Here is a 16,717-nt window from a genome sequence, read left to right as displayed (position 1 = left end):
ATTGTACATACGGCTGGGCGATATGACCTCAAATCAATATCACGATTAACTGAACACTTTACCTCGATTACGATTAATGAATGATTTTTTTGCTTTTGTTTTTTGCCCTCATAGTTCACTGACAAGGTTTGTACTGTAAATGTGCTCAACTATTAAAGCTAAGATATTTTTTCTAATGAATAAGTGCATATCTTATTTTTGTGATGTTAAAATAAAGGAAGGTAGCACACCCAGAGGAACTATTTATGATCATTTATGGAATATTTCGTGACTGAAATCAAAGCACACGTCGCTTGAAATTAAAACTTCTTACGAAAAAGGTCACATTTTAGTTTTAATGTAAAAAGTAAGTTCCCTAAAAACGCAGAAAATAAATAACTTGCATTTCATGCAGACAAAATAAATCATTTTAAATATTGCCATGTCTAAATCAAAAAATAACACACGGCTTCACACGGATTGTACTCAAATGCGGAAACAGATCGGTGGAGCTACCTTTGGTCGCTGAAACGTTTTTTTTCCGCAGTGTTTACATTTGATTTCTGTCTGTTCAGTGTTGTCTTTATAAAAGATAAAATGTGCAACAGACATGGCGGTTCTCTTTGGGACAAGCGGAAGTTGCTCAGTCGGTTAGAAAATTACATCGGTTAGTGGCTCTGAATATTGGTTTCAATTCATTTTCGATTAACTGCCCAGCTCAAATTGTACATTATATAGACGTGACTTTGATTAGTCAATAATGTAATTATCCTGACAGGCTTAATCTCAAATAGCACCAGCTCACACACAAAACCTAATCTGAGGGTAAAGATGAGATTTCTTACTGGTATGAGGGATGTTTAAGAAATTACACATATATTTGGTTATATTTCAGTCCAGTGTAGATCATGGAATAAACAACTGAAGAGTACATATTACACCAATTGTCTAAATGTGACAATCTGACGTTAAACTGACACAGTACCACTGTAGAAAGAGGTTTAACTGTACTGCTATGGTTCCTGCTTAGTGTCTCAGATGCAAAACAAACTATAGATTCTCATTTAGTATGCAGTGCCGTCAGATTTATCTGCCAGCAGCAGCGCAGAGCGTCACATTATCTGTGCTGCGCGGTGGCATTCAGCTCTGCAGCTGCAGAAAACTCGCCTGCAGTCGGTTAAGCTGCTGCTGCCACACTGCCCTCTACCAGCTCAGCTCTATTAGTTCAGCTTCACCACCTCCCAGTGGCCCCAAGGTTGTGACAAAGTGGTCGTTAATGTCTGTGTGTGAGTGTGAGAGTGAGTGAGTGTGTATGTGTGTGTGTTTGCTGCATGTGCTTCTATTCTTCCGCTGGACAGATTAAGCGGATATAATGACATGCATATGGAAGACTGTATAGGGCGAGAAACTAATTAAGGAAGTTGAGGTAATAATTGGCTTCGGTTCAGAGGCCACCCGCTATGGGAATCTGGGGACATTTAAGTTGTAGAAGGATAAAACAGAAAACTGGTACTACATACTCACGGCCTATTAAAGAACACAATTTACAAAATATTAATGAAGAGCCCCAAAAAATTATACTGGCCTTGATGTATCTTGGAAATGATACAGGACATACATGGGGAAATACTTCTGAGGGGCCAAATATGTGACATTACATGGACAAACATGCTGTAAGAACGGCACAGAGGGAAGAAAGAAGCGCTAAATGGACAATCACAGAGGAAGATGAGGATGATATGACACCACCGATGCCCTCCAGCCATCATCTCTTCTGAACCGCAGCATCTCTCTTCAGACTTAAACACTGTAAGTCTTTCTTTTTTATAAACTTAAAGGAGCTATATGTAAGAAATCTAAAGCAAATAGTCGTAAAATCATCCTAATATGTCACAGAGACTAAGGAATAATGTTCATATAACATACTGATCTCACCGACAACAATAGTACGGCCAGAATATTTGCATCTAAAAAAAATTTTTGCAGTCCGCAAATCATGTTTATGTTTTGAATTTGTATTTTGGCCTGTTTTGCAGTCCGCAAATCATGTTTATGTTTTGAATTTGTATTTTGGCCTGTTGCGCCGTCTACCAGTCAGAGNGTGGGCAAACAAATCAGTCTCCAGCGTGCCGCTGTCCAGCAACCTCAAATCTGTAGGGGAGGGGGGGTGGACACGACTCGCGGCAGTATTTTGAATTTGAGTGCAGTAACCGCTTTGGCCACATTCTTACATACAGCGCCTTTAAAAACATATATGAGAGTTTTTGACACAGCTCTAACGGAGCTTTATTAAAATATTTTAAGTTACAAGTCTACAATAAATCAGGGGTTTCCCAGCAGCCAGTGATTTATAAGATAATATAGTGTGTTTATGATAATGAAGGTATTTTCAATTGCGGCACAAGTTCAACTATTTCAGAAGTGAATATGCATCATCTGCAAAAACCAAAACAATATCATTTATGTAATTAAATCAAATAAAACTGAGTTGAATAGATCATGAGAATTTATGTAACTATGTCCTGTTAGTTTGTTGGGACAGGGCTGAATAACGCTCCAAAGTTAAGCCCAATTTTGACGAGGAAACAACTGGCATGGCCATTTTCACAGAGGTCTCTCAACCTCTCACCTCAAGATATCTGAATGAAGTTGGGTGCTATGGGTGCCCACGAGTCTCCCCTTAACAGACATGCCCACAATATCCTATGCAGTTTTTTGCATTCAGTATAAATGTGTTATTTTCACTTATTGTATTTGAATATTTCTGCATACTTGGGTCCCCAGACAGTCTTGGAGTTGCATAAATCTGGCATGACTGGAAAGCTGAGACCTGTGGATTCAGTGAGCCCAGTTTTATTCATGTGTGTTGATGCTAGTCCCCACAGTAGCCATTTCATTGTCATTTTTAAACGGACACCACTGTGTAAAATGTAGCACTGTGACCTCTAGAATGATCAGAGCTTAATGAAACTTTATAACCACTAACTAGAGACCTCAAGTACCCAGAAAACGTACTGTAGTGATACTCAATTTAGGGCCCATGGGCCAAATCTGGCTCGAGATGCAGAGCTGGCTGGACCTTAATCGTTTTCTAATTCACAATGAAAATAAAGTGATTCACACTGGGAATTTTTGCGTATTTTATGTAAATAAGGTGCCAGAGTGTATAAACAGCATCAAGATAGAGCTTGCTTATATATATATATATATTTTTTTTTTAAATGCCAGGGGAGGATCCTACAAACCCCCCGACAGATGTCCGAGCTAAGTCTCGAATGTCCTCAAGTCCTAGAAACATCCTTGTTTCCACCTGACCTGTGCGAGGATAGTCAACTGGCCCCTGGCCTGCTGTCACTTTGCAATAGTGGCCCCCAGGCAAGCAAGTTGAGTATCCCCGGTGTATGGCTTCCATAGGTATATCAGTCAATTATTCATTTGTCACATGTAATTGTACAAGGTACAGCTCCAGCAAAATGTAATCCCATCATCTCCTTTGACTTGTGCACTGTAATTTAGTCCTTTTTGTGTTTTCTTACATCATTGGCTGCTGCTTTATTATTGTTCATGTTCCTCAAAGGTTCTGGTAATCCATGGATTCTGGGTTTTATTTAAATTTGTCAATGTTGTAAATTCTTGTAAATGTCTTGTCTTGTTTTCGCGTTTTGTGTGGACCCCAGGAAGAGTGGTCGTTACTGTGGTAACAACTAATGGGGATCCTGACGAAAGACAGACAGACAGACAGACAGACAGACAGACAGACAGACAGACAGACAGACAGACAGAAAGAAAGAAAGAAAGAAAGAAAGAAAGAAAGAAAGAAAGAAAGAAAGAAAGAAAGAAAGAAAAGCATTAATTTGGTGTTTGGTGTTCCTCAAGGTCTCGGTGTCTTAATGTGGTATTTTGGGGGGATTTCTAGTCTATTTCATTAATTCTGGTAAAACATTGTTAAATTTTGCACCAAATCTGTGTAACAAATGGTATCAACCAAAAAAATTGCTTCAACAACTTATAAAACATAATTGAGCATGAAAATATACATCATAATGTTTTAAGCCCCTAAACACTCTAAACTTTTGAAGTTTGAAAAGATGCCGGATCAAAACGGTATTTTTTGGGTCATGTTAGAATTATCTGAATCAACTGAATGTAAATTTTATCTGAAATTTAAATATGTAAACCTGACAAGAAATACTAAATAATTTCCTGGAGTGAGGGAATGTGTAAAAAGATGATGCTGTGATATGAAGCTGCATTTCAAGTTATAAGCCATATCCATGTACGACTTTACTACTGTCTTGCCTGTTTATTTGCAGTTTCTCATAGTAACAATGCTAAAGATAGTGGAGCACTATCCCCAGGCCAGGGAGATGAGAGAAGATCAGAGACAACAAGAAAGCTCTTTTGGTGGCTCTGTCTTCCTCTCCCTCGTCCCTTGGGAGCAGCGTCTAATCACACGGAGCTCCTGAAGCTGTCACTGCTGGTCAGGCCGTCTAAATGTTGTCAAGCAGAGAAGAAGACAGACCTGTCACATCACTGTAGGAGATGGTAGATGGCGGGCGAGGAAGACAACCAAGTTGCACAATATATGGGATGACGTTGGGGGGGGTTTGCTTGACATGGATTAAGGATTTAGGCCTTGACTGGAGAGTGTGCATCAGCCGAGGAGCTCTTTGTCTTTTTTAGAGCTTTCAGGTTCAGGAGCAGGAGCACATACATTCAGTTGATGGCGTGTCCATCGGTTTATGGAGTCCGAATGACCTCATCATGTGTTATGTGATTAATCTGAAGCCCTGGAGGCGTCGAGCGGGGCTGCAACACCAGGATATGATGTGAAAGCTTCTTAGATGGGAAGAAAGTAAATGTGTCATCACCAAAGGAGGACACAGAGCCATAATGGGATCATAAGTAGGAAGTATGTTACCTTATGTTTCTGAACTGTATGTATGTGGCAGAGAAGTAGGACGGGGTATCGTTTAAAAAACTAAGATACCACTAGCCCTTAAAGTGATACCAACTGAGTACTTTATTCAATACCTATCATATGAATGGAGTGGCGTGTAGTGTAGCCATACTTTCAACTGTTTCCATGGCATTTTGGCACACTGAATCACCAACTTCCTCAAATACACACATGTTAGCGGCTGCTGCTGCTGTGCTAACTTGTGCTAACTGGGCAGGATGTTGAACTGTCTGTTCAGTGGAAGGAAAGCGGCACCAGAGACAACAGCAATGTAAAGTTTACTAATCCATTGGGGAGCCTGGATGCTCCGGTATCAGACCACCGTTGCAAGAAGGATCGAATGCAGGAATCATTTGACTGGAGACGGTCCGATACTACTTGGTATTGGGTTATTTTAGTCGATACTTTGAAGGTATCAAGTACCAATATATTGTAATTACTGCTCTGGAACAATAACAAGTTAATAGGGTTGCAGCAATATACTGGTTTCAATGTATACCATGATGTAAAGGTTGATAGTTATCAAACCATCGACATTTACTTATCTACGATATTTTTAAAGAAATTAAACTGGACAGAGAATCTCACCTTAATTTTAGTTATTTTCAAAGGTGAGACTTTGTAAACATACTTCAGTTAACATAATGGTTTCAAGTCTCATTTATAGTCATGAAAAATTTGTTCAACCAAAAATAACCCTTTTATTTTCATTCATCTAAAAGTCATTCTTACTGATGATAGCATACAATTCTGTAATTCTGATTGATTAATTGCAGGGTTTTTTTGTTGTGATCAAACATATTTTGCTAGTCCAGTTTGTTATCACTTGTTCTTTGTCTTTCTGTACTTCTGAGTTCTTAATAACTTTGTGAACATTTTATTAGGGGCAGGCTTTAAATAAGCCTTCTGGGATTTTTGCCTCTCCCTGCACTGTATTTCATTATTCATTTTTCTTGCCTTTTTGTGTTTTAATTGTGCATAAAATAAAAACCATGAAACCGCGATATTACCGCGGTGGTAAAATCTCACACCATTGCAACCCTACAATAAAGGATTAGACTTCACAGTGGCTGCAGCCCAAACAAGAAAACACACACACAATGCTCCGTTGCCAGGCTGTGCAGCAAGTTACAACAATTACAACACTTAACTTCAGTAGTTTGTTGTACTCACCTGTCTGAACATGACACTTGTGCTGCATGAAATCCTCCAGTCTGCTCCAGCTTCAACCAACCTCAAATCCAAAGTCTACTCCAGCATCCCCAGCCTCTCTGTCCCAGTATACCCAGTCCACACAGCCTCTCACACAGCCATCAGTCCCACTGCATTCCTCACAGTTTGCACACATGTTGAGCTGAATGAGTCTCTGCAGTCACAGTCAAGGAGCTGCTGGGAATCCACTCATGTTAGCTGTTAGCATGTTAGCTAGATCCAGCGTGCACCTGTTGATGACGCAACACACGGGGTGTGTTTGATTTGGGTCACTTAGCGTGCTGGGTGGTGCAATCAGTCAGTGATTAACTGCGGTGAGGAGCTCTGCCCTCCTGCGGCTGCACACACACCTGCAGCTGCTTCACTGCTGCAGCTGCTGGTGTGTCTTCTTTTTTCTATTCTCACACAGTTTATCAGGACTTTTCATGTGACTTTTGTTTGTTTATACTTTGTTTGTCAAATATATCCTTGCAAAAAAAAAAGTAGACTTCTTAAGAAAAGGGGAAATTACCTATTTATTAAAATACTCAGAAGGGTACAGGTACACAAAACCACTTTGTTACAGTTGTAAATGTGTTGTGAAGATGTTAGGGATGTAATTTATTTCCACACCTGCAGGCAGTAAGCTATTTTCAGACGGTCGACATATAGCACAAAAAGCACAGGTGTAACTAACAACAGTAATTATGTCTTTATTCTAATCAGGTGTGTCAGTTTCAGAGTTGGTTTTGTGCATGCTAGCTCACCAGTTTGGGAGACTTAAAGGAACAGTTCACCCTAAAATGAAAAATACATATGTGTCCTCTTAGCTGTAGTGCTATTTATCAGTCTACATTGTTTTGGTGTGAGTTGCTGAGTGTTGGAGATATCAGCTGTAGAGATGTCTGCCTTCTCTCCAATATAATGGCACTAGATGGCACTCAGCTTGTGGTGCTCAAGGTGCCAAAAAAATACATTTGAAAAACTCAACAGCAATGTCTCTTTACAGAAATCATGACCTGGTTATTTAATAATCCACAGACTATGTGAGCAGTTTCCATTGATGAATAAAGACAACTGGATACAGCATTGGAGGCCTCCTGAGTTCATTACTATGAGAGTTGCTCAGTGGCACATGAAACCAAAAAAGCTCAGCTGCCATTGTATGAAATTACCTGGATCTTCCACATCATGGGGGCCATCGAGCAAGTGCACGAGACACTTACTGCGGCCAAGTGGCTTATTTATGGTTAAGCACTCTGCTAATTTGAATGGGGACTCAAATGATTTAATTGCGCAGCTCTTCTAGACTTTCGAAATGTTATCGGGCCAAATGGATCAAACCCTGATAGTGTAATTCGTTAATTCGCAAGGGTTGTGACACTCAAAAAAAAACATCCACTGATTTAAAGACGTCTCTTTTACAATGTAAGTCTATGCGTTTGGCCACAATACAAAATTGGCTTCAAAGCCTGGCGCTCTTCCTTTGGAGACCTGGCAGCCTCATGGAGGAACTATTGTCTTTCCACCAAACTAGATCCATTCACCTTGTCATGACGTTGAAGGAAGCGTGCATCTACCAGTTAACATTAATGGCATCCTACTTGGTTGAGCTGTAATGTTAGCTAGCAGTAGACACCTGCCTCCTTCTGTGCATTGATACGATTAGCAGGTGTGACAGAAAATAGTTCCTACATGAAACTGCTCACAGCAAGGTCTGTGGATTATCTTGAGGAACCAGGTCATGATTTCTGGAAAGAGACATTGCTGTTGAGTTTTTCAAATGTATTGCTTTTTTTTTTTTTTTTTTTAGTTGGGACACTTTGAGCACCACAGTCCAAGTGCCATCTAGTTCCATTATATTGGAGAGAAGGCAAACATCTCTACGGCCGATATCTCCACCACTCAGCAACTCACACCAAACCAAACTAGACTGATAACTGCCGCTACAGGTAAGAGGAAAAATATGTATTGTTGCTTTCATTCGTTCATTTTCCATAACTGCTTATCCTGTTAGGGGTCACAGGGGGCTGGAGCCTATCCCAGCTGACATTGGGTGAGAGGCAGGGTACACCCTGGACAGGTCACCAGACTATCACAGGGCTGACACATAGAGACAGACAACCATTCACACTCACATTCACACCTACGGACAATTTAGAGTCACCAATTAACCTGCATGTCTTTGGACTGTGGGAGGAAGCTGGAGCACCTGGAGAAAACCCACGCTGACACAGGGATATGTTCGCATGTCTTAGGTTGAATATCAGAAGTAAGTAAAAGAAAGCTTCCACAAAAATATCTCCCATCCTCTGATCACTGAAGAGGGCAACAGTGTGTATAAAGTCATGTGTCAAGCTGTAGCAGATACTTCATATAAGAACCTGACAAAGGTAGGAGTTTATATGAAGGGAGGTAAATGTGTTCCCTACAAAATGAGATCAGGTTTTATTTCAGACTAAATTGCAGTTGAGCCTTATTTATTTCTCACATAAGCAGAGTGGATTTGTTTGTCACTTAGGTCGAATGTAACAAGCTTGCAGTGTAAATCTTATTTTAGAGTTTGAAGTCTCAGTCAAGATGGAAACACTGCATGTGAGACAACAAGACAAAGACCCTGTTGCCGAGGATTTGTTTGACACCACATCTGACAGATTGAGTTACGTAGAAGAACGCCTGGAGCTCTAATAATAATGAACACGAGAAAAAAAAAACGGAAACGTCAGTCATTGTCTTTACTTCTGCTCCCACACCCAAAATAAAACACACACAAAAGTGCACTTTAATAGATAAGCATAGACTCCAAATGGGTTCCCCGGTCTTGCACACCCACACACACATACACACACACCACCATCATGCCCAAACATGGACACATGAAAATGTGAACACACACACATACACCAAATATAGCATCTTTAGCCTTGACACTTTTACTGTTGGAAACAAGAGCACTGAGAGCCATTTCATTTACATGCAAATTGACACCCACCGGTCCACCACACACAGTCTCCTGCCTGGCATGTGTGTGCATGTGCATGTGCCTGTGTGCGTGTGCATGTGTGTGAGCAGTGTAGCTGCTCTGCTGGCACTCAGCGAAGGTGCTATTCTGTCCTGCTGCTTTTCCTGCTCACTGAAACTAGACACAAAGAGACAGAAAGACAGGAAAGAGATTGAGGCTCTGATTTCATTTTCCATATTCGGTTTAGCAGCTTTTCAGCTGACAAAACAGCCATAAACAGAAGCCTATCAAAGAGGCCCCATGCAGCCGGGTGTTTGTCATCTCCTGTTGGCACTGAGTAATGATGGGCTGAGGCCTAGAAGTGTCCTCTGATCAGATTTCTCCTCTTGTCACAAGGAGATAAAGGATCACTTGAGGTGATTGAGCATTTTACAATAATGAGCTTTGAGAGACTGATCATTACAGCAGGAGGGGAAATGTGGCTGTAATGACTGAACTTGATACAGGAACATTGAAATTCAATGGTAACAGCCTCGGAGTTGGCAGAGTAAGCCGGTTCTTCGCCAGTGTCAGCTGTGAGAGGTAAGTGCTGCTGTCAGATGAGGAAAAGCAGTGCAGAAAGGACATCGTCTGAAATCAGATATCTGTCACTCTCTGCTGGTTAACACGAGGCACTGCATCAGATCGCTCATTAAATCACTTGCTGCTCTCTTCTTGCAGGCACCAGTGCATGCATGTGTGTACATATCTGAGATTTAAATTTTTGGTTACACTTTATTTTACAAATCTGTAATTTCCTAAGAATCTTAATTATCTAACGAGGTCTAACTAAAGGGAAAATATTTTAAGTTTATACAAATCCTGACACTTTGGGGCAGCAGTAGCAGTTCAAGTCCCCACCAGACCAAATATGTAGCATTAACTGGTAGCTGGAGAGGCGCCAGCTCCCCTCCTGGGCACTGCTGAGGTGCCCCTGAGCAAGGCACAGAACCCCCAACTGCTCGGGGTGCCCGTCCATGGGCAGCGTCACCTGACATCTCAGCATTTAATGCATGTATAGGTCCTGTTTGTGCATGTGTGTGTATTTCAGGCCTGTGTGTAAACTCAATTTTGATGCTAATTAATGCACTCTTTCCATATTTTACCTGAATTATGTGTTAAAAATATTAGAAGTTATTAGTAGTTATTAATGAGTAGAAACAAAATACTTTACAACTACTATCATTAAAAATGTATACACTCAAGTTGAATTTTTTTTTTTTTCTTAAAGACGTTTTTTATTGAAGGACAACTGCAAATCATACAGAATTACAATTAAAACAATACTCCCCATCTCCCACCCACTGGGGCTGAAGCTTCGGACACCCAGGTCTGACAAGGGCACTGCCCTACATATCAAAGTGTAACGCTGTAGACACCTTTTCTGCATCAGTTTTGGACATACGGGGACAGCATGTCAATTTCCACTTGTTACCTGCATTGTGTCTTCTCAAAATGAATTTCTGTTTTCACAGGAATTGTACAGTTTCTGCTTGTTAAACGCATATGCCAAGAACCACTGACCAGGGGTTGGTATTTGACGAGTTTGGAGTGAGTGAACACTGAGCGACGACTGACTGTTGGCCTGGTGTGTCGGGGCCTTAACAGTGCTAACTGTGCAAACAGTGCTAAAAACAACAACAGTGCTGACATGGCTAACGATGTTGACCAGAGCGAAATCAGACAGTGGGCATCGTGCTTGTAATGACAACGTCCTGATATCAGCCGTAAGGACTGTATGAGCACAGTGTAGAGTGGCTGCAATTAGCTAACCAGTGAGATACACACAGAGAGACTCACATGCATTACCATGCACGTGTGGCCACACCAGGTACCACAACAACAAACAAAGAAGCTTGGATTACAACACACAAAGGGAGCATGACTTCATTCTTCACTTGAGACGCCGTTACTCCACTATATATTTACATAGCAAATAGTTGTTTGCTGATGACTGTAGGATCAACACCATGGCCAGAAACACTTTGCTAGATCTTGTCGATTGTTAAACATTATCAGAGTGTTGTATTCTCCAAGTATCTGTAATTAAAAACCTCCCAAACAAAATTATCTGCTTACAACTTGATCTAAATTTAAAATTCATCTTGGGGGGGTTTGTCTGATAACGCAGCAAATAAAACCAATTACAAAAAAAACAATTGTACATTCAACACAATCCCTCCCTCCCCAAATAAAACCAATTAACCAATCAGTCACTGTACGCTGATTTCATTTGCTATTAAGAGTCATTTAGTGAAGGCTGCAGTATAGAGTGGCAGATAATCAGCACCACATTTGATTATCCGTCGAGAGAATTATACACTCCTCAGTGTGAGGAACTGGCCGGTTTACAGAGATTATTTCTGTTGTTATGGAGCTAAATGGCTTGGCCAAAGGCCTCAGTCGGATTTAGCGCTATCGGAGAGAGCACCAGTGATGTCAACTGCATTCACACCGTCCTATTACTCAAGTGTGCGTCTTATGTGTGTGTGTGCGTGTGCTTCAATGTGTCTTAACTTGCAATCTAGTTTAATTGACCTATTTGCAATTTCAAGGTTAATTTCTCCGCAGGTTTAATTATTTTAATTAATGATGGAGAAAATAGTGTTACTTAATGCTGATTGGTGTGTTGCCGGTTAGTTTATTCAATCAGGATGTGTTGACTGATCTAATCGACGACTAATCCATGAAATTAACTGATAAAGATGAATTAAAGTGAACGCTGTTAAAGTGTTAAAGGGACAGTACACCCTAAAATCAAAAATAAATATTTGTCTTCTTACTTGTAATGTTGTTTATCAGTCTAGATTGTTTTGGTGTGAGTTGCTGAGTGTTGGAGATATCAGCTGTAGAGATGTCTGCCTTCTCTCCAATATGATGGAACTACATGGCACTCAGCTTGTGGTGCTCAAAGTGCCAAAAAAATACATTTGAAAAACTCAACAGCAATGTCGCTTTCCAGAAATCATGATCTGGTTCCTCAAGATAAACAACAGACCTTTCTGTGAGCAGTTTTATGTAGGAACTATTTTCTTTCTACTGAACTACCCCTGCCAACTGAATCACCGAACAGAAGGTGTAACGACTGGTGAACCAGGTGAGGGTGGACTCAAACGCACGACTCTGAAGACAGTTCAGGTAAAATCACACAGTCTTTACTGGTCATAAGGTAGGTTTGGTACACAGAAAGTCTATCAGTGGAGGCAAACAATCCAGTAGGGATGAGGCAGAGGCAGAGGGCAGAGTCAATCAACTGGCTAAACCCAAAAAAACAAGGGGAGGACACTGGGAAACAACAAGGAGCTAAGACGAACTGGCACTGAGAGAAAACAAGGCATGCTAAATACTCTGGTGAGGCGTAGGATAACAAGACACAGGTGAGGCTGATCACACACAGGTGAAGTCATCAAGGGAGGGAAAACACGGAGGGGCAGGAAGTGAAGTGATTTGAAATAAGAGCAGGAAATAAACTGAATGAATGAAATAAAAAACATGACCCAAGACACTTGAGCTGTGACAGAAGGAAGTGTGCATCTACTCATGGAGCTGTAATGCTAGCTAGCTCAGTGGTGCTAGGTGAGCTAGCAGTAGATGCACCCTTCCTTCTGAGCGGTGATACAGTTGGTGGGTGAAGTTTGGTAGAAAGAAAATAGTTCCTGCATGAAAGTGTTGCAATCTAGTTCAATTATATCGGAGAGAAGGCAGATATGTCAACAGTCACCCAAACAATCTAGACTGATAAAGAGCACTACAGGTATGAGGAAAAACATGCATTTTTGATTTGGGGTGAACTGTCCCTTTAACATATATATATATATATATATATATATATATATATATATATATATATAAATACATTTACAGTAACTAAAAATGGATACTGCTGATTTGGTTTTAAAAATAGGAAAGTACATAGTGATTATTATCTTGCATCAATTTTCCAGGCGTCAATGGCCCTAATTCATCTAACAAAGAATTTAAGCCTTTCAGTTACAGAAATGTCACATTTTAAACACTTAAAAAGATGCTATGGAGATGCATTATGGGAGGTGTAGGATCCAGTGTTGCTTGACATAAACTAGAGGCTGAAACGTCAGGATATCTCAACCTGTGTTGCATTGATTTTGACCTTCTTTTTTGCTCTTGCAAGCCTCCCAGATGAGCGGATGTCGATTACTTAAGAGTTTCACTTCCATGTAGTTATCCTGAGAAAATTGCACTAGGTGATTTTGCACTTAAAGTTTTGTTTTGCATTTAATGAGACGAAGGGAGCAAACACGTCACAAGACACTGGGGAATTACAGATAACAAATGAATCATCACATATAATCAGCAAAAGCTTTATTACAGTGTAGTTTAACAGTTGCAGATTATTTTTTCTACAGTGATACAAAGAATAAATTATATTAACACAAAAATAAACAGTCATTTTAATTTCAATTTGAATGTTTTATTCACAAAACCTGTGTTTTGTACATAAAACCTGCATTTTTTTTGCCCTACAGTATGACAGTAAATAATTTATCTAATAAGATCAAGTTTCTATAACTGAATATGTGTAGTTTTGGCCAGAATACTACATCAAGGATAAGGCAACATGGAAAAGCTCCCTTTAAGCAACTTCCCAGCGCAGACCACATTTTTGCTGCATGACAAGAAGGGAGATGCATCTAGCAAAACTGGATCAACTCTTTCATGCTGCATCCTTCCTGACAGCAAATATCAGATATTTTCCCAGCAGCACGTCTCATCCGAGAGGACAAGGGGTACCAGTGAGGAGCCAGCGAGACAACATCCTCTTGAGGGATGTGGACCGTCTCCATAGCCTGGTGCTCCTCTGTGGAGGCGTCCTGGTCCCCTGTGCAGAGGAGGTGGAAAGACACCTGGGATTTAGAGAGCCTTAGAAATTTGTAGTTTTGTGCTTAAATACTCTAGATAGAGAGTTAACTCAAACAAGACATGATATTTATTAAATATAATTTAAAAAGCAAATAAAAAGGCTAGTATGTGTCATATATTTCTTCATCAGGGGACAGATATTCAAAAATAAAAGTGAGGTTCCTGCCGCAGAAGACTTCTCAACTTTGTCTCCAAATGTTTAAAATGTAAAATATATCTCATCTTTATCCACAAAAACAGAAGGTTTAAGTAAGCAATAGTTCTCAGTCAAAGCACCTGATGTTTGAAAATGTAACATACTCACAGTGAGAGGTGTACTGACGCTGCCCCAGTTCCACGTCCGGGATGCTTCTCCTCAGCCGAGAGTTACCGCAGGACGAGACGGCCAGACGTATCAGCTCTCTCCCACACATCTTAATCCTCTCCTGTGCATGAACCACACACACTGCAGCCACCAGCACCACCATCAGAGACACCAGACACTTCACAGCGGACATCGTATGGTTGTTATTGCTCCTCAGTTGGTCGGAGGAGAGAGGAACCAAATGGACTGGTAGATGAGAGAGAGAGGTGAGGATGTGACTTGTGTGGTGAACTAAAGGGGGTTTATATAGTCAGTGTATCAATGTAAAAAAAACGCTGAGGCCACAGTCTTTGAAAAGATGTATTCGGCCTTGGTGAAGGAAAAGCATGTCCTGATCTTGAGCTCAACATGAGAGTGATGCGAAGTCTTCTCAAGGCTGAGACTCTCATTGAGATAAAAATCTGGCTCTGGTCTTAAAAACATTAGAGATATTAAAGGTACACTATTCAGGATTTTCCTAAAGAATAAACTCTGTGTTTGGGATGTTCCTTGGCACAGCACATAGGTGAGGTTGGGACTTAATAAAAAGACAAGATACGCAAGCACACAGAGAAACAATGTTTTTACTGTTTCAAATCACCTCGGGTCTCATTTATAAAACAGTGCGCAGGATCCATATCAAAAATAAACATACGGACCAAAGCCAAAAATGGCGTGCGCCTAAAAATATTCAGCAATTTCTACAATCAGGCTTCTACCTCACCATCTGCGTCGCCAATCTCCTGTCTCCAAAATGTTCGGAAGCATGGGTCAAACTCTCTCCCATCAAGACTGTTTTTATAGATCACATATAGATAGTTTCTTAATGTGTTTATTTAATTATCATCCCCAAATCCCTGTTTTGCGCACAGCATTTCCAAATGTTTGTTTGGAAATGTCATAACTCATGTTATTAAAGTGAACTTTTTTCCTTGAGTATGATTTGTTTCTGCACCTTATCTTGACACATCTTGAGGTACGGGAGCTAATTGGAACAGAGTGTGACTGGCAAAGAGATTTCAAGGATATTGACGCAACTGTTCACACATGGTCACCCCAGGATGTTCTGATAACAGTTTCATATTTACAGTACTGATGAAAAATATGAAAGGTAGCACTTTTGCATCATTACTGTACTTCAGGCCATGCTAGGCATTGTCACCTCTAATGATGGTATTCTTCACTGGTAAACAGTGGTTGGTTCATTACAGAGTAGGATAGTGAACTGAAAGCACCAGTCTTACTTGTTTATTATTCTGAACTCACCAGTTTTCATTTTGTATTTCTTTGGGAGTTGTTAAAGTTGATGTTGTTCATTTACTTTGCCTTTGAAAACAATGCAGGCAGATATTACAGATGTTAAACTGATGAAACTGGTCACAATGGACTGAGCCATCTATGCCTCATTGTTTCTTGGTTTGTTACAGAAATTGATCTGTCATTTGTTTTTTTGCTCCCAAAATATTCTGTGCGTTCCAGTACCCACACTACCATACTATATAGTATGCAGGAAAAGTTTTAGTAAGTCCCAAGCCAACATGCTTTTCACAGGCAGCTGCAGTACCTACTGAAAAAGTGTGCAATTCGGAATGTACCCATAGTCTTGTTTGACACTTCAAGGCCACCATAATGACAGATGTAAAAGTAGTCATACCAGAGACCATCAATAAACCAAGATAGCCCTCTTTTGATTCATTCCCTGTATCTCTGTGACACAGGTTTCACCACTGCCCTGCCCCTTTAGGAGACTAGGTCCTGAGTCTATTCATTTCAGCTCAGATAAAATAACAGTACACTACCTGCCCAGCAACAACACAAAGAGAACATCAGCTTATAAACAAAGTTAGCAGCTGGAGTCTGATATTTCCCTGAGGAGGTGGAGGAGACCAAAACAGAGCTGAGAGCAGAGTAAATACTGGACTTGGATTTGACTCCAAATAAATGCTAATGTTGCTGTGTGTCTGCTACCTGTTTGAATACTCCAAACATTCTCACTAGGCCCGTTTCCACAAGTTCCTGGTACTATTTGGGGGGCAGGAACTACTACAGGAACGTCCTCTCGCTCGGCCCTTTCAACTGCCATGTCTCCACTGAGAGCGGAGTACGAGCAAGGTTCCTGTGAAGTTACAGGCTCTGGATGTGACGTAATCGTTGCGCGACGTAGGGACGCCGTTAGCTGTTAGCCCATAGCGGTGTCTGTAATAACCTAATAACTCACTAAATGGCTAGCGGTGTCTGTAATAACCTAATAACTCACTAAATGGCCCGTGAAAAAAAAATATTTTTTCCAGCGGATGTCTTAGTTACAACATGATTGAGCTAACTGGAGTAGTTTCATGTCGTA

General features: G+C 40.6%; 1 protein-coding gene across 1 annotated transcript; it reads right to left on the bottom strand.

The window, feature by feature from the left end:
* Nucleotides 1-13,801: 13,801 nt before the first annotated feature.
* Nucleotides 13,802-14,536, bottom strand: insl3 (insulin-like 3 (Leydig cell)). The gene is made up of 2 exons (XM_050033559.1): nt 14,335-14,536; nt 13,802-13,989 (listed from the first exon to the last, which is right to left on the bottom strand). Exons 1-2 carry the CDS (start codon nt 14,525-14,527, stop codon nt 13,802-13,804), a joined length of 381 nt encoding a protein of 126 aa, XP_049889516.1. The 5' UTR covers nt 14,528-14,536.
* Between the last annotated feature and the right edge of the window lie 2,181 nt (nt 14,537-16,717).

Source organism: Epinephelus moara, chromosome 21, assembly GCF_006386435.1.
Source record: "Epinephelus moara isolate mb chromosome 21, YSFRI_EMoa_1.0, whole genome shotgun sequence".
NCBI classification, from domain to species: Eukaryota; Metazoa; Chordata; class Actinopteri; order Perciformes; family Serranidae; genus Epinephelus; species Epinephelus moara.
Note: the sequence above shows the minus strand (reverse complement) of the source record. Positions and strands in the feature narration are given on the sequence as shown.

Excerpts from the sequence above, each read along its gene's own strand:
- insl3 (XM_050033559.1), bottom strand. The coding sequence starts at position 14,527 with ATGTCCGCTGTGAAGTGTCTGGTGTCTCTGATGGTGGTGCTGGTGGCT. Across the intron at positions 13,990-14,334 it reads GCGTCAGTACACCTCTCACT|GGGACCAGGACGCCTCCACA; the intron begins GTGAGTATGTTA and ends TCCTCTGCACAG.